The sequence below is a fragment of the Sitophilus oryzae genome, unplaced genomic scaffold (assembly GCF_002938485.1).
Source record: "Sitophilus oryzae breed Bouriz unplaced genomic scaffold, Soryzae_2.0 scaffold_1716_pilon_pilon, whole genome shotgun sequence".
Taxonomy (NCBI): domain Eukaryota; kingdom Metazoa; phylum Arthropoda; class Insecta; order Coleoptera; family Curculionidae; genus Sitophilus; species Sitophilus oryzae.
The window spans coordinates 277,573-299,692 of record NW_022146409.1 but is presented as its reverse complement, the minus strand read 5'-3'; the positions used below and the strand labels follow the sequence as shown (position 1 = coordinate 299,692).

At 34.9% G+C, this 22,120-nt stretch overlaps 1 protein-coding gene across 4 annotated transcripts in view; it reads right to left on the bottom strand.

The window, feature by feature from the left end:
- LOC115881312 (hormone receptor 4) overlaps positions 1-22,120 on the bottom strand; it is a 190,439-nt gene that overhangs the window by 19,538 nt on the left and 148,781 nt on the right. For 3 of the 4 annotated variants that reach the window (XM_030898742.1, XM_030898741.1, XM_030898743.1), the window contains exons 2-6: positions 15,069-15,173; positions 12,343-13,701; positions 10,900-11,100; positions 8,982-9,258; positions 7,994-8,177 (exon numbers count right to left, since the gene is read on the bottom strand). In XM_030898742.1, coding sequence (XP_030754602.1) covers positions 7,994-8,177; positions 8,982-9,258; positions 10,900-11,100; positions 12,343-13,701; positions 15,069-15,168 — 2,121 coding nt within the window. In that variant the 5' untranslated portion in view covers positions 15,169-15,173. Of the gene's footprint in view, positions 1-7,993; positions 8,178-8,981; positions 9,259-10,899; positions 11,101-12,342; positions 13,725-15,068; positions 15,175-22,120 lie in introns of those variants that run through there. The other variant, XM_030898744.1, reaches the window with a different exon arrangement.

The window sequence follows — 22,120 nt, the reverse complement described above, 5'->3', positions numbered from 1 at the left end:
AATAACTTACAATCTTTATATTTTCAATGGAAATACAAAGAGATATATTTCATTTTCCTTGTTACTCTGATGATACGATCTTAATAGTCGATAAGTTTCACTTCTTGTGGTAGCACTAGCGTAAATATATACAGTTCTTAGTCACACCTGACCGGGTCGTGGGAGTCTTCTTCCTTCTGTACCTCAACTGATGACGAATGGTACCGAATGGTCACGTTTATTTTTAGAGATCCTTTTTTAACTAGTTACTTTGGAGAAAGTGTTTTACATCTCCATTTTCTATTGTTTGGTTGAACTATGATATTTGACCAAGTTGTGCAAGAGCCTTTAACTAACAACTTTAAAATCCATGTAAACAGGAAGCAGTTAATAAGTAGCATATGTCGAAGAGAAACAACAATCAAATATAAAAATAGATGAATGGTAGATATTCAACCTTATTCAACCGTGACAAAATCATTCATTTGTGCGATTGTATCATTAGGCCTCCTGCACTGGTTCACTCATTTTCTTTAAAAAAATTTCCAGACCGTTGGTACTTTAAATCTTGGTTTTCTAAAAAAAAATACTATTGGTTTAAAGGTAAACAGCCTTTTCAAATTTTTATTTCTTCCAATGCGATTTCCAGTCGTCTTTTTCCATATTTTCCGTAGTTCTGACTACTGAATGTGGTGCTGATTTAATCAAATCATCCCGTATATTTCGCCAAAAAAATCATGTGATTTAAAGTAGGCCATGTTATGATTTTTAAGAGGGTTTCTCCGCCAGACTACCCGCCCGGGCTGCCACTGCGTTGCAACGCCTGTGGCCGCCATAAAAGATGCACACGAATAGAGCTCGCGCTGCTCTAGTAACGAGTGCATTTACCCCGCGTCCTAGGACGTTTACGCTGACCTAATTTCGCGTCGAACCTAAAGTGGATTTAGAAAATAAAGGCTATGACGATCGGACGGCCAGTGGCGGACATGTTTATTAATCGGAAAAAATGCAATTGAATTTACAGAGGAAAAAAATCTACTGCAAGCGGGGGGAAAGAAATCTTCAACTCTGAGTAATCATGGACCATGGAATACATTCTTGATTTTTGTCAAAATTTTTGTATACTTTCTACAGTATTTGCAGCTGCGCTAAATTCTGTGGTATACTTTTTTTACCGTAAAGCAGACTTAGTGCATTAATCTATAACTTGCAGTTATTATAAAGCCCTATGCACACTAGTGCTCTCCAATGGAAGACAAAAAGTTACGATCCAATGAAGACTTGAAAGATAACATAAGGACTCCTTAATTTTACCATTATTAATATGAAAAATTAAATTTAGATTTTAATTGGATTTTTAATGCGAAAATACAATATGAGAAAGAGTGTTAATTTTGTCAACCCTGTAATTCTTAAAAGGTACCTATGAAAAATATGTATTGAACCAGTTTGGTAGAGAATTTTGTCAGCTTTATTTTTGTACGCATGGTGTGTTTTTCAGTAGATGTCCCCACTCCTCGAATTCATCGTTTATCTTCGGGGAGTTTTGACACATATCAGCCCAAGTCTAGGGAAATCATTTAAAACCATTTTCAAAACTGGGGTTTTTTCCACCGATTTTTTTAATTTGACTGGTTCTGTTTAGGCTGATGAGAACTATTGTTGAGGTCTCTTACTAAGATTCTAATAATCTGATTGTAATTCAAGTCTTGATCGGCACAATATTTTTTAAGATTTATATATTTTGCATAAAATCAAATATAAAATAAACAAAAACATAAAATAAACTGCCAAAATCACAATAAACCCACAAAATCAAATTCAAACATGTCAAGTGAAACGTCAAACAAAACTAACAAAAAAAGATATTTTCATGACTTCGCTTTAACTTCTCTAATGCATGAATATAAAAATGGGATTGGACATCTTCCTTAGATTTTTTATTCAAAGTTTGCCTGTTTCTGTCCGTCATTTTAATTCATAAGATTGAAGATTGGCGACCATCAACTGGAATTCCTCTCTGTCATGTGCTAAATGGATATTTGTACTGGTCTCTCTTATATCAAACCACTTACGCAAATTCCGCTTCGAGGAAAACCGTTTGCGTCTAAGTATTCGCCGCCGTTCAATGAAAGCCTCCCTGCAGAAGCGACCTTTTCGCCTGTTGGACAGACTATGCATCTGTATTCATTTTGCAAGCATTTACAAAGCAAACGAGACGCTACTGAAGCTATTGGTATTGTTTTTCGTGAATCGAACAACTAGTAGCAGCTAGTGCGATTCGCGCACAATAGACACAAACAGGACGCGCTGCGTTTCGCTAGCGTCGTCCAAGGACTTGTTTATCCTTGTGCGCCGTCCGCCGAAAGGTGAATAACAGCAAATTAGAACGAATTGAAGGACCTTGAGGCGGGCGCGGGCGGGTGGACGACAGTGGCGTGCGTCCGTCGCGTTTCCGACTAGGAGGAATGGGCAGACGTATCGATTTCAAACATAGAACGTTCCATTTGCGACATGACGTCATTATTCATCTTAAGCCCCATCTAACACATATAACGTTTTACCTTACGTCAGAAATCAGAAACTTTCGCGAATTTCGCGCGTATTTCATGCCGTCCCGGTTAGAGTCCATGTTGATTGCATTAAAATAATATTGAAATCGCGTCATAATATTTAAGTATTTTAGTTTTTTGCTAGTGCATTTATTGATACTATAAAACACTCAGGTACGAGGTTTGTGTAATGTAACGCTATTTCGGGTAGTAAAAAATAAGTGAAAAAGAATTCGAACTAGGCGTCATGTTGTATTGTGATAATTTCAAATGTTAATAAAATTGCCGAAAAAATGTTAAGGAGAGAAACAACATTTTATAGCTTCATAGTTTCTTACGCCAATTTGATCAAAAGAAAAAATGGATTCAAGCAGTTCGACGAAACAAGTGACTAAACAAAGTGCTTGTTACATATTCAGAAAATTAAATAGGCATATACTATGAGAGGATAAAATATAATTTGTGCAATTATAATGGTCTACTTTTTTTTAATCGACTAGTGATTAAATGTTTTGTGAACATCTTCTAAAATTATAATTATGTACCTTTAAAAAATTTCGTTATAGTCGAAATAGTCCCAATGCCCCACTAGAAAAACCGGTGATTAAAACTATGCTCGCTACCGTAGTTGAACTCATCTAAAAAGTTTTTTTAGCTGGAATAATAAATATAATTCAAGTTAGACCTTCTGAAGATGTCAAAATATTTACTTTTTTATTTTTATTTTTAGAATTTTCACAAATTATACTTCCTAACACTTTTAGAATAATTAAATAATAAATTTTTCGTATACTCGCTATTTCAACCCATGCATTGGTATACCTATACTAGTTGTTTGCGACATTCTCCGATGGTGGCTGCACATCGGAGAATGCACCAAGCCTATACTATCTTCCCATAGTAGAATACGGAAATACGTATTCCACATTCATTCTCAAACAAAATAAGATAAAAACGCTAATTAGGCTGAAGCAGACCTTATCGTTATAGTTTTTGAAGTTATCTTATCTTATCAGGTTTTTAAAAGTCATTGAGTGAATAGTGACTGGTATTATATCATATTTCTATCTGAGAAATACCCATATATGCCAATAAATATTTTCAATAGCTTTCTTTTTAATTTCAAGCCATTTATTGACCCCAGATGCCAGTACTATTAGGTCATGCGACAGATCATTGCTTTCCAATATAATTTATAGGATAGGGGCATCCTTATAGGCGTCTGGATATAACCATACGTTTTTGTTAAGAATTATTCTTTCCTATTATTATTATATTTCATTGCGTAACCTTTAAATTTTATAAAAACAATATTTTTCATTTTCTTTTAAAAAATATCCTGTTGTACACTAGCTGTATAAAGTGAAAAAGGTCTCCACTATTCATTTTCTCTAGTAATTGTCACAATATCCATACGACGATTATTACTAACTTAACTGTTAACCATAAATTACTAACCTCTTCTGAAGTGGCTTATTACTAAAGCAAAGAAGTTGCAGGTCGTAGTGCAAGCAGTAGTGTGTCGACCTGCGTTGCGAGAGGTACTGGATTCGATCCACAGCCAGCACGGTCGCTTTATTTATTTAAATAAAAATATTGACTTATCTAAAAAGGGCGATCAGCAATCCTCCACCTCAAGGAAGGAAATGGCTAACCACCTTGAGTATATTTGCCTTGTACAGCCTCTCAAATAGTGCCGTCGGATTCGGCGATAAACTGTAGGTCCCGTGTACTTGTGCAACACTGATGACATACATCACAATACATTCGAGAGGTAGCCAACGTTATGTATAGAATATGGCACTAAGAAGAAAACGTATTTCATATTGTAAGTTATTTGGTTTTATTGTATTGTGTAATCGAATTCAGGTGGCTGCAATAACTCAACTGTTGCATTTTTTTACGAAAATGCAATTTTTAATGCTGGCCCTTTAAAAAATAGCCTGATCATGCTCTGCAACAATCAGCTGTCTTTATTGAACAGTACATAACTGAGACAATATCATTTAGAGCTGCCTACTGGGATCTGATATACCTCCTGAAACATTGATAAATAATATGACGATAAAACCTTTACTTATTATGCGGATAAAACTTCTAATGCTATTGTGGTGACTTTTTAGTTTATTTAATCTAAGAGAATGATCGATACTTAATCAGTATCGATATTTGAGCTCCTCTCTACTCGGCGATAATTAGCCGCTTCATCGGAAGCGGGGACGCAGCAGAAACAGAGTGCAACGATATTTAGGTCGACTAGATACGTCATCCATGAAGTGTAGTTTCCAGATTCGTTTATAATTTAGATATTTTCTATACTTAGAAGATAAGCGCGTACTACGATTTCACCTGCACGATATTTTTGGCGTAGAATATAAAATGTACCAAATAAAACAACTTCTAGGCCGAGTGTTTCTACTGTTGAATTTTTTTCACGAAGTATTTGACGCTAACTGTAGCGTCAAATACTTAAGGCCGTTGATGAGGGACTTTGACTTGGCGTGTTCTTGATGTCAATACTCGGCTTATAGAAGGTGTTAGGAATATCAGGCATATAGACTGCATGTGTAGGCAAGTACTGCTCTATGTAGAATGTAGAATATTTGGGTGGGAGGTTAGTCACGGCGACCTTACAAATCTATTTTCTGTCCCCCTTACTTGAGTTATAACGAGTTATAACTCATCAAATAGTCTCAGGGCTTTGACAAAAGCCAGTATTTGAGACGGCTTCACAGAGGCTAGTTCTCCATCTCCGATATCAGTCGTACCAATGTTTATGACACGATTGGTTATCGTCTCGACGCACTCAGTGATGAGATGTTCTGGTGTTTCCCCATTTTCCCCACAGAATTTGCTATCTACTGCAGCTTCAATCTACTGAGGTGTTCGTTGAGGAGACAGTGTCCTAAGTACTGCTCTTTAATAATTATTTTGTTTTCCGACCACCATATTGTATGATGATTGTTGCAGACATATTCTGCGATTCAGAATTTCGAAATATCGGCTGTTGCTACATATAAAGTTTCAAAGATCTTTCTCTTCATCGGTAAGTGTCTCTTGGTCTCGTTGATGTAAGATGTACCACACTCACATGAGTTTTGTAAATACAGTTGCTCTACTGTTAAGTATTTTCAGTTTTTTTTTGCTTAATACACTTCTTTAGGTTATTGAAGTTGTCAAATCTATTTTAACTTTGTCTCTCATCCAGTCTTCTTTATTTTTTCACTGATTCCTTTATACCAACGATGGCAGTGGAAAGTAGTATCGTTATTTTCTTGCTGGTTTGATATTCTCTGCTTATCAATAATCTGGATAGTTTGTTGTGATCCTGAGTTGATCCCACCGCTGCCACCAATGTTGTAGTCGCCGCCAGCAAATATAGTAGTTCTCTGTTGAATGACCTTGTTGTGATTTGACTCGTACCACCATTTGTGTTGGGAATTTTATTGTTTATTTTTTATAAGTAAACTCTTTTACTAGTTGGTCATTACTTTTTTAATTTTAAATTTTTAATACAAAATACAAATTTTAACAAACAAAAATTCGTGAATCTTATGTCTATGAAAGAATTTTTAGGAATGCAACCCGGTCCCTTCTGCGACCGTGCTTTTATGAGAATGCTCTCTCCAAAAATCCACGGGCGTACCTATTATTTCTTAATAACATTTTATGAGCGGTTTGCAAAAGGCCAAACATAACCATTTCTTAAGTAAATAGAAACCAGACATCCCGTCTGAAAGTAAATGAATTTTGGGGCTGAACAAAGGAAAACTAAAAATGACGCACATAGTTATGACTAGTTTATTTTAAGGTAAAGGTTCTGTTTATTTCCGTCTACCCATCTTTCTGAGAAGAATAATAATGTTAATCGTTTTTTAATATCTTAAACTCTTTAGGCATAGCCGTAGTATAAGGGTAAAATTAATATTTTATAAAATTTGTAGAATATACAGTACGTCTGCTGGATCTGTGTCTATGAAAGGAATGCGGACAAAAAATATTTAAATAAACAGCAATTTATTTTATACGTCGACTTAACGAGTACGTCACCGCAAATCGCTCCGCCCACTCATTTTTTGTCTACTTGCAAATTTGTTGAATTTTTATTGATGGGAGGCGTCTATTTTTTTACGAAAAACATCGAGAGAATATCGTTTCCCCTCTCACGGATACCCCGTAGCTACAGAACGAACAGACGTACTGTACATATACATATAACCATATTAAATGTATGTTCACAACAAGTTGTCTCAAAGCCATCTATTAGATATCAATTTTGCTGTAGGTAATTTCTTATGTATTCCTTATATCTCCTCTCATAATGATTTTTTTATGGTGAATGTTTGCATTTGCACACAGGAATATCTGCTTTGTGTTGCCAAACAAGAATGGTTGCTAGAAATATATTTACAGGTATATTTTTTTGAAAAGCGTTATAAATCATAATACCTATACCTATACCGTACCTATAAATAATGATGTAATTATGATGATGTAAAATATTAAATATAGTAAATCCTAAGAGTAAATCATTAAAAGATCAAAAGTACCTTACCCTCTGTACATATTCATTTTTATTATTCAATAAATTTTCTTTACTGTTCTTAATTTAGAAAATAGAAAGCACTAAATCGAAATAGCAGTAGATTGGCTATATTCATGAATCGTGACACATTGAATCGTAATAGAATGAATGGTAGGATTAATTACCATTGTGTCAATAGGAAGATATCTATCTCATAAATCTTTATTTATTTAAATCGACCGCACAATACCACCCAAAGGGAAAATAGAAAGTTAAAATATTGATTGAGAGTATCAACGGCTTGGGTCTTACGTACATTTTATTTGCTTGACATAAAAAAGATTATGTTTTAAAAATTATACAGGGTGTCAAAAGAAACTTGTACCCATGAAGTACTTATCTTAGATAGGAACTATCGGAATCAAGAAATAGTCATCTTACCCGATAGTCAAGCGTCTTAAGAGCGATCAACTCAGTAACAATTAATTCGAAGTTGGTGAAAGAATGCCTAGAGCAGCTCAACAAATTAGGCAAATAAAATAAAGTCCTCCTACTCTGGGTGCCAGCCCTCCAAGGCATAGAAGGTAAGTAAAAAGCAAACGATCTAGCTAGAAAAGGAGCGAGTACTCTACTAACTGGACCAGAGTACCTCAGTAGACTGTACCTAAGAAACAACGGCGAATACAGGAATGCAAACATCTCCTTGCCGAGAGGGAACCATTCGTGCCATAACCTTTTGGTACTAGTGATATAGGAGATGAGGAAATAACCTCTGTAAAAACGTCTCAGATACTGGCTTTTGTCAAAGCCCTGGGACCGTATGATGAGTTATAACTCACGAAAGGGGGACACAATAGATCTATAAGGTCGCGGTGATTATCTTCCCTCCTTCAATACATTCTACAATCTAGTTGCATATAAAGGAAAACTAACTTACCTCTTGAGTAAAATCTGGTTCTATCAAGGTGGTGGACGCGGCTGCACTCTGGTGCATCTGTTGCTCGCTGGCAGTCTTTTGGATCGCTTGGTAAGCTGAAGTGGTAAGTACGAGCAGTTCGTGCCACTTGTGGGTCAGCAGTCGCGTATGCACCTCCACAGGAAGTTCCAGATAAAAAGGTAACCTACATTGAAAAAAAAAACTTTAAAACTTTAGTTTAAACTCGAGACAATTGCAATTAATATATTTTTATTCTATACACAGACAATGGAAGTTTGACATCACACTTTCCTTTCAAATGAATCATAGTCATTGATTATCCGACTTACTGGCTTCTAGACTAGTCCGACATATGCTCGAGTAAGCTATTTGGATGGATAGAAGTTAGAGTTTATATGTTTCTAAAGTGTATTTAACTGCTTATCATTTTTATTTCGAATAATACAAGTGTCATGTAAAGCTAGATTTTAGGGTTAAATGATGTAATTTCAATTGCATACTTTTCAAGCCATTCCATGTAGTTATTAACTATTACCGGTAAGAAAGGAAAATATATGTGTATAAAAGATAGACAACATACATTGATTTGTTTTGAAACCCAGGTGCGCTTTCGATTTGTGCACTAGAAGAGCTAGTCACAAGCTACACATTAAGTGGGAGGGTAACACTTTACAGGCACGAAGACCATCCAAAATACTTAGGGATTGTACTAGATAAAATAACGAAGTCACCACAAGAAATCACCTGCTGAAAAAGCTCTGTAAAGTAGGTGGGGTGCCAGTCCAACAACTCTAAGGACAACAGCACAAGCCTTCTGTTTCTCAGAGTTTTATCAGGCTTGTGCATGTCTGAAGTCCATAATAGCGATATATTTGTTCAGGAAAAATGCATTAAACTTTATTTTTTCGACATGGTGTGTGCTTGTAGACTGACGATATAAAATTGTGTTATTCAATGGTATTTAACGGAATTAAATGAGAAATCTCACCTTTTCGTCCACTGAACCAATTTATAAACGATGGAATCTCCGATATTGCACAGTTTCTCGCTGAGATCTGTGTTGTGGTCCAGCAACTCGTCCAGGTTCCGCAGCGTCGCGATGTCCTGAAACTCGTCGCAGTCGATCAGCGTCTTGATCATGGACAGCACGTAGTCCACGGAGAAGTTCCTATCCCGCGAGCTGGACACCGCGCTATCCAGCCGGTGACGTAACCGCGTCACCTCGCTCGGGTTGGTCAGGGCGGTTTTCAGGATCGTACCGTTGACTGCAACAGATCCAAAACACTTTGTTCATTAGAATCACCTATATACGGTGCTACAGATAAAGAAAAGTACATTTCTCTACGATCGTGCAAAAAGTATCTATTTTTACACTAATATATTAAAAGTCAATTTTTTTACTCTAGTGCCAAAAACACCTTGACATTATTAATGACAACTTTAACTAAAGAGAATTTTTTTTATAAATTTGTTAAATCCTGGAAGATAAACCAAGTACCAGTAGTGGTACCAGTACACCTCGCAGCAACGTTCCGGGAAAGAGTTTTAAGTGAAGAACAAGTACCCGAATTGGACTGGAAATAAAGTTTGTCAATTACCGTGAATTTTTTAAACTGCGACATTAAAATTAAAATGAACTCAAAAAAAGTTATTAAAAAAATAAGTGTCATTGTTAGTGGTAATATTATTCTGTGAATTACTGTAAAAAAAAGTATGTCATGTAAAAACTCATGTCATGCATTGAAGCTAAGAAACAACGGCGAACTAGGAATATTTATATAATAATAGCTTATTTGTCAGTCATTGCTTCTTGTAGCACTACTACCTACTACCTATTAGAGAATAGAAAGTCAAAAGAGAATAATGGGAAAATATCACATTCAAAAAGACCTCCTACTCTGGGTGCCTGCTAACCAAGGGATAGAAGGCAATGAAAAAGCAAATGATCTAGCTAGAAAAGGAGCGAAGACTCCACTAACTGGACCAGAACCGTTCTGTTTTCCAAGCGGGAACCAATTGAAAGCGGAACTGAAGAACTTGGAAGACTCCAGGTTACGGGTGTCCTCCAACGGTCTCAGACACTCGAAAAAGTTTTCCTTGATTTAAGTAAAAACAATCTTGGGATTGTCACAGGGTTTCTATCAGGATACTGTCTTCTCAACGAACGCCTCAGTAGGCTGAGAAACAACGGCGAATGCAGATTCTGTGGAGAAAATGGGGAAACACCAGAACACCTTATCACTGAGTGCGCCGAGACGACGACCGTTCCTGCCATGAACTTTGGTACGGCTGATGTCGAGGATGGAGAGCTGGCCTCTGTAGCACCGTCTGAGATCGCTTTTGTTAAAGCCCTGAGACTGTATGAGGAGTTATAATAATAGCTCTCGTATATAGCGTTTAACCCCTTGGGAGTAGCAAGGTAGAGCTTGCCATACTAGAGCCGTTCGGTATACAAGGAAGGTAATGTGGCTAGCACTACGCTTCAACCGCCTATTATTACCTAAGAATTGTGAATCCCAAGTACTCATTTAAGGCTGAGTCGACCTAGGTACCCAAACTATTTTTATTTTAATAAAAATAGTCAGCTGATGAAATGCCGGGTGTGGGATTCGAATCCATTACCTTGAGATTGGTAGACGAGAGTCTGTACCTCTAGGCCACCGGCCACCTATGATGAGTTATAACTCGTTATAACTCAAGAAAGGGGAACACACAATAGATCTGTAAGGTCGCGGTCCTAAACATTCTACATCATATTCACATCTAGAAAGATATTGAAATATGTAGAAAATACTTGAATCGAAATGTAGGTAAACAAAAATAGAGAGAACAAATTACAACTGGAAATCGATTGGTTTCAGTCATTCCAGATATTTCGGTCAGTCATCTGTATACTAGATATTTACCTAGGTTTGGTGGCAATATTGAAGGCTGTTGTTGCTGCTGTTGCTGTTGGTGTTGCTCCACCTTGAACTGCTGCAGGCTTTTCTCTTGGTTCTTCGCTGACGCTTTACAGGAGGCCTTTTTGTGTTTTTTGTACTTGACTTTATACAAGTTATAGACGGCTCCACTATTTCTACCACCCGGCATTCTATCTTCCCGTACAGCTGAAAAGAAAATCAAAATCTTTAAGTTTACTTCTAAATTTAATTGGATACTACTAATAATTTTATTTTAAATCAACACTAGGAGTTTGTAAGGTAAGGTAGATTTCTCAATTTATAAATTGAAAAAGAGTAAAAAAGGTAGCTATTTATTTTACTATTGGTTTATCCTTACCATCATACACCCCACTGTTTATTTAAATAACTAGATTATTGTAAAACAGGATATGTCAAATATATTTTTATTAATTAAAACCAACACGTACCGCGTTAAATATTGCATTAATGAATTCACCAAAGGCCTTTAAATGGAAATATCAAGTCGGGTGTCACATAAAAACTCAAATGAAACATTTGTATGCAAACTATTTGAATTATATAATTAATAAATATACGTGCGTGAACATAATATTAATTAAAACAAATATATTTTATATTGACATATTAATTACTTGGGTATTTTTGAAACCGACAAATATATTTTATACATATAATTGATTTTTTATTATTTTTTACTATAGATATTAGGCATTTAAAAATGAGGTTGAATGGACCATTCGTTTATCTCGCGTTCATTCAGTTCAGAATGGAATTTCATTTCATAGATTTATTATGTACCAATTTTCATACATATAAAAGAATTTAGTATTAGGACCCGCAGTATTAATGGATAAAACTCAAGAACTCTTGTACTTGTGAAACACTAATGACACATAATCACAAGTAAGAAGAAAATTGAATCATTGAATCAAAAAAATTGGCAACTATAGAGAATCCACCAAGCAAGAGCATCATGAAGAATCTGGATTGCTCTGCATCCTTACTAAAAAAGTGTTTATCTAACTGTTGCATTTTACATCGGCGAGGCCAAGAATCTCTTACCAATACGAGTGATGAGTGGACCAGAGCAATGTAATAACAGACGACACCATGTAAGTAGATCAACAACACAATACAAATGGTTGGATACCAAAATAATTAATAGTAGTCATGTGTCATTTCAATTAATAGAATCCAGCGATCCGGCCACAGAATCGGCTTGATAACGACTAATTATAATGCTACAAGGTGTTCAAGTTGAACGTCGTGTAAATCTTCAAAGATAAAGGGCAATGCAAATCCAAGAAGATATTTTATTTTATTGTATTAATAAATTTTCCAGGACTTTTTTCTACTTTGGGTACTCGAATGTTAAATAGACAGTGCGTAGTTTAAAATAATTACGTAACATATAAGGATACTCACCTTGTAATACCATTCCCTGTTCGATGCACTTCTTGAACCGGCAATATTGACACCTATTCCGCTGCGTCTTAGTGATCTCACAGTTCCCGTCCGCCACGCACGTGTACACCCTCCGATTTTGCACCGTCCTTTTAAAGAAACCCTTACACCCCTCGCACGTGATGATCCCGTAATGCAATCCCGTCGCCTTATCCTCGCAGATCATGCAAATCATCGGCTGCTCCTCTTCCTCCCCTTGCTCCTGGACCTCCGGCGTCACACTAGGTTCGCTCAAACCCATCATAGGAAATAGATTTTGCGGTGGTAGACCCGTCGGAGATGTTAGATTGAGCGCTTGGGTTTGTTGGTTGAGAGGGATTTGCCTTAAATCGCCCGCCCAAAGGCGTTCCATGTTTAAGGGCGCGGTGGTGGTGGAAAACCCGCTAACTGGAGGGGATTGAGGTGACATCATAGATCTGCTCACTGGTAGGCGTAGGCGGTTGTCTTGCCCTAAGTTAAGGAGCATCTGCGCGGCGCTTTCTTCGGGGTTGGAGGCGGAGCTTGCACCCGGCGACCAACCCGATGTTGTAGGAAAAAGAGGCGGTTCGCTGCCGGTCGGTGATATGGGCGTGGTACAGAGCGTGGGCTGGGACCATACCATCGTTCTCACGCCCCCAGCCTCGCCCATTATCACTGTGGGCGTTTGTCGCACTGGTATTGTCGTACTCGACCTCGCCATCGGACTTCCCGGCGACCTTAATTCCGGTATATGAGGCGGTGAAGATGTTGGTCCAAAATTTCCTCCTATTAATTCTGGCTTCACCCCATTTATTCTTTGATGTTTCAGCCAGAACTGACCCTGAACCAGCGCTGCAGGCGGCTGACTGATAATAACTCCTCTAGGTCTGGTTTGGAAATACGTAGACGCGGACGAAGACGTAGGTTCTTGTGAAGTTACGATGGTGGGCGTGAGGTTCCTCGGTGGACTGGGCGTGGTCGGCTGCAGCAAGAGAGGGGCGTGCTTAATTACCGGACTCGCATTGGCCGGTCTCCCCGGTGAGCTGTGCGGCCTGGGCGGTTGGGAAGGGCTGAAAGGCGGTGCTGGCCTTAAGGCGGGCGGGCTCTGGCTTCGCAGACTCCGGATGACGCTGGCTGTTGTGCTGCCACTCCCTCCGGTACCCGTGCCGCCTCCGTCGAACACTCCCGAGTCCTCCAGGCGGCTGGAGATCTTATCCAGGGTGGGCTCGGGCTTGATCAGCTGATGGGCTGGTGGTGTGGAGTCCGGGCTGGGAGGCGGGTTGATCGCCGCGTCGGCCATTTTCGGTGACGGTGGAATGATGAGATCTGGAGACGACGTGCTAGTGTCGGCGACAGATTCGCCTAGAAGCGGACAGAGACATTGCCTAAAAGGAAATTTTGATCATGGCTGCCTAGTCTAAGTGTGTCTTAACTACACTACGCCTACGTACAATAAACGAACTAAATAAAATAACATTTTATTTTTTAAATACTGTCTGTTACTAAACAAAAATCTTAAAAGGTATATTACAATAATTATTTATTTATGTAAAAGTAACTGGGTATTAATCCAAGGAAATCAGTGGATCATCTCTAGTATATGAATTTGTTTTCTACCAAATTATTCGTAAAAAATTGCTTTTACCAAATATGCTAATGAGCCAAACTTGAGAAAAAATTGAGATATGATTACAAATACGATTTAAGCATCTTTTAAGGGGCCAGGACAAGACACAAATAACATTAGACGATCAGATCTTGATTAAGGCTTCTTGATTAAAAATTAGTGTTTTTAACACAGCCATGACACTCTAGATTGAAATTTAAAATACGATTTTTTTAAAAAAGAAAATATCAAAATTTATCATATATGTCATTCTATTCAGAATGTTAATTTTCTATCAAATAAAGTAGAAATATATCGAGGGTGCCATTTAAGAATCAAAAGTTGTAGGCATTTCTGGTGAAACAAGAAGTGACCAGAAACAATTGAATACGCCAATCAATACTAATTTATGTCATATACTAACATACCAAATTCCGTTTAATTATCTGAAAAAATAAAGAAGTTATAGGGGTGAGCCACTTTCGAGACGCACCCGGTATATCCATAAATTTTCAGAAATCATTAATTTTTCAGATAAACATATAGTCTAAAGACTAATATTCAGTACCTACAATTATTCATTAATAAAATCCATAAATGTTTCTAAATTTAACTATACTTGAAGTTAATCATATTCTACGATTATTAAACGCTTATAAAATTTGTTTTTGAAAGACTAAAAACAATGCTTTCAGGAAAAATCAAATGCATGATATCGAAATAATAATATATTATTTTAGGAGTTCGTTACATTGTAATAGGAATAGTTACTATATTAAAATATGAAGTTCATGGCCAGAAATTTCTACAACAGAACTATTTTTATCTCTATATGAAAACGCTACTAATATTTTAACAATAAAATATGAGAAACATGAAAAAAAATAGTTCTGTTTTATACATATACATAGATTTAGGGGCAAATAATTATCAACGAATCTATACAGTGATTTAAAAAATATTCTGAAATACTTAATTATGAAAAAAAAATTGGTGATAATAAAATTGCTATCATAATTTTGAAAAAATGTGGATTAAAGCATAGATTTTCATGGTTATAGATTCTTTGATAATACCTAGGTAATTTTTAAAATTTATTGAATAATATTAGTTGTAAACGTACCGTCACTGCTACACCTTGAATCGACTTTTCTTCTCTTCAATTTCAGGTCCTGAAAAAGGCTCATCTTGTCGAGCTCACACGGGGTGCGCGTAAGGGTCATAATTCCTGAAAAGAAAAGAAATTTTGGTCAATAATTTGGAATTATGCATGTACCAATTCAATTGAAATTAAATAAATAACGATATAGGGTGGTCTCAAAAAGTTTGCTTAAATTAGGTAAATGTGATTTTTTATATTTATCAATCTTATCTGTCAAATTTGGCAAATATCGAAAGCAACATTATTTCTTAAGATGTCAAAAAGTACTTATGACAATAGAGTGATCCTTAAATGTTATAGTCTATATAGTATTTATGTTTGTTTTTGAAATAGGAGTTTTAATTGTGTATACCTATTATTATAATCAATTGTGTTATTGAACAACGTTTATGACTTTAAGTGAGGTTATAAATTTAAATGCAAATAAGCTCGTGTAATAGTTATAAATGAACGAGAAGCCATAAAATGGTTGAGGAAAGCGAAAGTCGCAATTAATGAAATAAATTAGCGTATATGATCGAATAAAAACTATGCTGAGTAGGCTTAGATTTGTCATTTAATTTCGAGTTTTAGTATAAAGTGAAAATACACGATTCAGTTTGGTTGAACAACTTGGTTCAACCAACAACCAACTCAAACTTGACATATAATTTAACTGATACACCATTGACAATGACAAATAATTGATATCTGAAGGTATTGTGTTTTAGGTGTGCCTCATGTATTTTTTAATATTTATTCGTTTTACATAAACTAAAAGTGATCTGCAAATATATATACCTTTCATTTAAAACAAGAATAATCAAAATTGGTGAAGCGGTAGACGCGTGATGGATGGGACAAAAAACCTTTTGAGCTTTTATATTTATTTAACCATGTATATTTGATACCAATTATTAAACTTTTAGTTACGTAATCGAGGGCGCGATTTTTAAATTCATTGTTGCCAACCATGGACATATTCGGCGCCGGGCTGACTAACTGGAATTTAAATTTCCCGCTGGGGTTTCAGGTGGTAGCTCTGCTATAAAAAATGTCAAGTTGCCATATTATTTATTTATTTCCTGATATTGTCATTCATTTTAACCCTTTAGTTTTGTACTACACGTTTTTTACAATAGTACATTTTTACAATGTTTACTAGCAGACCTTGCAGTCGACAATTGTTTTTAGAAACTGTACAAGATAGCCTAATTGCCGTGAAAAACTCATCGCAACTTTATTAGAATATTTTGAACAGTAAAGCGGTAGTAATGGCCCTTTATGTCCCTTAAGTGCTGTTAAGAAAGTGAATTTTGTTGATGTAAATAGTAACTGTTTATATATTTATAATTGATTTATTTTTGTTTCCTAAAATATTTGATTAACAGAAAATATGTAAAAGTGGGCAACACTGTGCCGGTTAAGCTTAATCACGTGACTAAAAGTTTACTTGATATGAACTATACATATATGGATTAAGACTTTATACAGGGTTGTTCACCACATACGACACGGAGTATTGTAGCTAAACGATGAGATTTTTACAAATTGTAAGTTTTGGGTTCGATGAAAATAATTTTACAAGATACAGAGTGTCCCAAATAAGTAAAAATATCAAAGTTGTATTTTTTTAAATGGAACACCCTGTATATTATTACATTTTTAGGTTCTACGATTAAAATAAAGGTAAATTTGATTAAGATTTATTATACTTAAACCTTAGCGTTTTTGAAATATTTTCAATTTTGTGAAATTGCAGTAAACATTTTAAGGCTTCATTTCTCCAAGGGTATCAAAGTTTTTAATACTAAATATTTACTGAAGTTTGTTTACTGATCAGTTATTGTGTTGCAATAATAAAAATAATACTACCATATACAGAGTGTCTAAAAATTTATTTTAAATAATTATTAGCTTCAAACGGCAATAACTTGTTTAATTTAAATGGAACACCCTGTATATTTTACGAGAATCAGATGCACAATTTAATTGTCTATCAAATTATATTATACCATTTTTTACCTATCTCTCTAAGTTTCCGTAGAAAATGCATTTTCTTGTAATTTAGAACTTATTTATCAATATACCCATGGACTATTGACATTTTAGATTATTTTTAAAGATGTACCAAATTTTTAAAGAGTACAGATACTAATATTGTCGATATAATTCGTTTATTTCATTAAAAAATAAAAAAAGACTGTTTAAATATTTGTTAAAGAGGACCAATTAATATGATTCCAGTATTCAAACTACATTAACTGACTGTTTGCGTTGATTAATAATAATTGCTCCAAATACTAAAAAACTGAATTTTGTATAGGCATTAGACAGTGTGATAAAAAGTAACACCTTAAAAATGATATTTCATTTTTTAATAAATGCTTATTTATAACAACAAAGACTTTAATTTGATAAATTATTATTATATTGATTTCTGACTCAAAAATCCACATTTATTTATAATAATTTATTAACGAACACAATTAAGTATGCCATTAATTAGTTATATGGGGAAATAATGGTGTTATATTTAATTAATGGTATACTCTTTTATAAAGATTTAAACAGTTTTTTTTGCATACAAATGGGCTAGTAATATTATCGTTTTGCTAAAACCGATAATATTACTAGTCTGTACATTTTGTACATTTGTTGCTTTAAAAACAATCTAAAATGTCAATATTCCATGGATATATTGATAAATGTATCAAAAAGAGAGATGTATCTAAATTATAAGAAAATGCATTTTCTACGAAAACTTGAAGGGATAGGTAAAAAATGGTATAATACAATTTGATAGACAATTTAATTGTGCATCTGATTCTCCTAAAATATACAGGGCATTCCATTTAAATTAAAGAAGTTATTGCCGTTTGAAGCTAATAATTATTTAAAATAAATTTTTAGACACTCTGTATAAGGTAGTATTATTTTATTATTGCAACACAATAACTGATCAATAAATAAACTTCATTAAATATTTAGTATTAAAAACATTGATACCCTTGGAGAAATGAAGCTTTAAAATTTTTACTGCAATTTCACAAAATTGAAAATATTTCAAAAACGGTAAGGTTTAAGTATAATAAACCTTAATCTAATTTACGTTTATTTTAATCGTAGAAACTAAAAAAGTAATAATATACAGGGTGTTCCATTTAAAAAAATACAACTTTGATATTTTTTATTTATTTGGGACACTCTGTATCTTGTAAAAATATTTTTAAATTGTAGCTCTAATAGTCCTTCAACGAACCCCAAACTTACAATTTGTAAAAATCTCATCGTTTAGCTACAATACTCCGTGTCGTATGTGGTGAACAACCCTGTATATTGTGGTTTTTTACATAGTGGCATTATACCAAGGCAATATAAAGATTTATCTACCGTGTAGATATGTTTAAAAAATACGAATTTCCACTGTGCTATTGTAATGTGTAGGTGTCGTATACTTGTCGATAATGACATTTGTCTAATTTAAATATTTTACAGATAAAAATTGTTCTATTTTAAGTTGTGCGACCCATCGTTGTTGCGAATTCAGGTTAATTATATTATAAACGCGTGTAGTATAATGTACATGTTCGAGGAAGGAAGGTATTTGATATTATAATGGGATTATTTGCGGAAAAGAGGTTCGCAGTCTATTGAATTAAATACATATATCTATAATGATTGAATAAATCAATCAGAAACATCTAACTAAGTTAAAGAATGCTCTAGTAAAATATTTAGTTTTGATTTGTATTAAAAGTTATGGTTTCCAGCCAAAAGTTACATCATACAGATAACAGATAAAAACGAATAACAACTTCTACACTATGCCGTTTCACGAAATATTTCTGGAAATATTTCGTAACAAATTTCGCGAAGGTATTTCTTTAAATACTTTCAGAAGTAAACTCAATGTTTTTCTTATGTTGTGGGGAATATTAGCTTGTCTCAGCCGCAATCCCCGAAACAGATCGAAATCAACCGAGACAAGCCGTGATTGGTTGTTTGTTTCTTATTATTATTGGAATTGTCTCGGAAAATGTTTCGACAAACGTTTCGACCAGTTTCGACAAAACTTTTATAATACGCGTCTTATTCTTCGTATTATTTCGCGATGTAATTAAGGTCAAACTTTGTGGTGGATTCAGAAAAATAAGTAAACAAGGAGTATGAATAAATATCATTAGTTTGTAATGGAATGTAATATACACTGATATGATCAAAAACAGTGCATCTAGAAAAAAGTTACCGATTTTAGATTAAATTGGCTATTCCTCTAAGGTAGAGAATATTTAGTTTCAATCATTAGCTAATATTATAATTTACGATATAGTAAAAAATATATTTCCAAAAATTAAAATCCTAAAACTGCCGGGCAGCAGTGATTAAATGTTCTGGCGGTCAGCCTTTTATCAGCTTATAATCCACGATGTTATTAAAACTATTATGTTAGTTATATGATGTCAGTTAAACTATTTACAAAATCGTCTATTTCTTATTTTTGAATGGATTCATTTCAAACCATGCTGGATGCCAACAAAAGTATCGTTTACAGTTTTCTCTTAAAAACAATAAGAGTACATCGTTTTTAAAAAATGTCCGTGGACCATACTTTTGTTGACATCGGGTCTATCAATCATTTTCCAAATTAGCTTGATATATTGATGATGTTAGCAGTATTACACTATACTTAGTTTAAAATGTAGCATATTATAAAAAGGAAGTAGATATTATTTAGTAAATAAGATAAATTTGTAATCCACACAAAAGATAGTATGCATTATCCTTTATTAATTAAAGCTCTATATGTATAGATATGTAACTACAGGGTCTACAAGAGAGACATAAAGTGACTTTGACCGTCTGTCTAAAATTTCAAAATAGTCAAGTTTCAAGGAAGCGTCGCGTCGCAGTGATTGTTTATAGAGTCCGCAACCCTGACTCAATGCAAAAATAAAAACTTTAAGACAAACAAACGCATTCGGTATGTCGCCCCTGAACATTTATTAATAGAAATTGTTAGAACAAAAATGTAACTAACAATCGATATTGGAACGCAGTTAATTAAACAATGTTTTTATTCAAGATGTTTCATTGTTTTTAACGAACTTCTTGAAAAAAAAACTTGCAAAGAAACGGATATAACAATTGTCTCTTTATTCTGTCTAGGTGTTTTTAAATATGTAATAAGTAATTTTTGGAATGTTATAAATAGGATGAATGAACGAGAGTGATGAGTGATCTTGATCTTGTACAAAAAGCAAGACAAAATCCAAAATCGACCAGGGCCCGAATTCTGTAACTTTGCCATAAAAACGTTACGCTTTCAGGCGGTAAGCCAGGTAGCATTTCTAAACGCCACACGTGATTGCGAATCGGCTTGAGCCGAGCGTCAGCTCCTAAACGCCACTTGCGATCGCAAAACACCCTGCTAAATAGCACATGTTATCGCAAATTAGCCTTCATGTAATATACGCAAGTTATGTTTTGATTTGCTACATATAAAATGAGTAGTTTCGTTGATTTTCCCGATTCTTACGAGTAAACTTCGGAACAAACAGTCAGAGTGAATTTAAGGACCAAAGAAGAAGTTGAAGTAAGTTATCGCAACAGGTAGTGAACCACCTTCACATTTACTTCAACCTTTAGTCCTCGAAAATTTACCGACTGATAAAAACGAAAGCTCTAGTCAGTCAGTTGATGATTACCGAGATGATAATAGTGGTACTGATTTTGATACCAGCGCTAGCGCTACAATAAAATTAGCTGACAATAAAAGTGTTGACAACGCAACTACAGAGCTATTGAGTGAACTGGAAAAGTTTCATAACTGACCCTTGACAACAAAGTGATGAAGAACCTTTCAGATGATCCTGAGAATTTTCATTTTCCGGAGAATTTTCTCGGCTCGAGCCTGTATTCAAAGCTACACAAAAAATATAAATAGTTCATCTTCTCTTTTGAGTGGACTTTACACAGCATTCAAACCTTCTTCATCAAGAAAACAAATGGTCCACACTAGAAGAAAAGGAGTGAACATTTCTGTGCAGCCAACTAGTGTAGCCCGAAGAAAAACCAAGTTCAGTGGCAAGAGACGGTTCCAGACTGAAAGAAAGCCTGTTAATTTTAAGAAGAATGGAAATCTTGCTCCTCATAGTTTGGCTGAATCTGTAAACCAAAATCCAGCTTTAGAAGCTCGAAAAATCCCGAAGTAGATTTTTGTTGTTTTATAATATTTTTTAAATGTTTAATATGTTCGTTTAATGTTTTCGAATTTTTTTGCGATTTGATATAATATTTTAAGTTGTGTTGGTTTTTTTAGAATCCGCCGAGACTTTAGGGACGTTGTCAGTGTCATTCTGTTTTTTTTTAATTATATTTTTTTGCCACAACTTTGATCAGAATGCCATGGGTTTTGTAATGAAACTGAAGAGCGTATACACTGTATATGCTAGAAAACGCAGAAAAATCCTTTATTCAGATACAAATTCATATAACCATACCAGCTTTTCGTCCCCACCCAAACGATATGCCAATGGTTTTCCGAAAAATTTTCAATTTTATTACAACACACATGGCCTGCTTGAACTCGTACCACACAAAATAAGTCTTTGATTTCTGAATAATACGTGAAGGATATACACGTAGTAAACAAATTTGAAGTCAATCAGATATGTAGAAGTCAGTCAAAATTATTATATTATTTACTATATTAGGAAATATTATTTGCGATAACTTGTGCTATTTAGCAGGGTGTTTTGCGATCTCAGGTGGCGTTTAGAAGCTGACGGTCGGCTCGAGCCGATTCGCGATCACGTGTGGCGTTTAGAAAAATGCAGCCGGGTAAGCGAAATTATTCGATGAGCGAAACGCCAAGCAGTCGATTTTGGTATTCTCGTTGCCGTGCGAATCGTTTTCTGGATACGCGTTGAGCACATATTGACAGCATCGCAATTTCTCAGGTATCCAATAGTCAAATGCGAATAAAATAATGAAAAATGTTAATGTTACGTGAATTTCATAACCTATTGTTG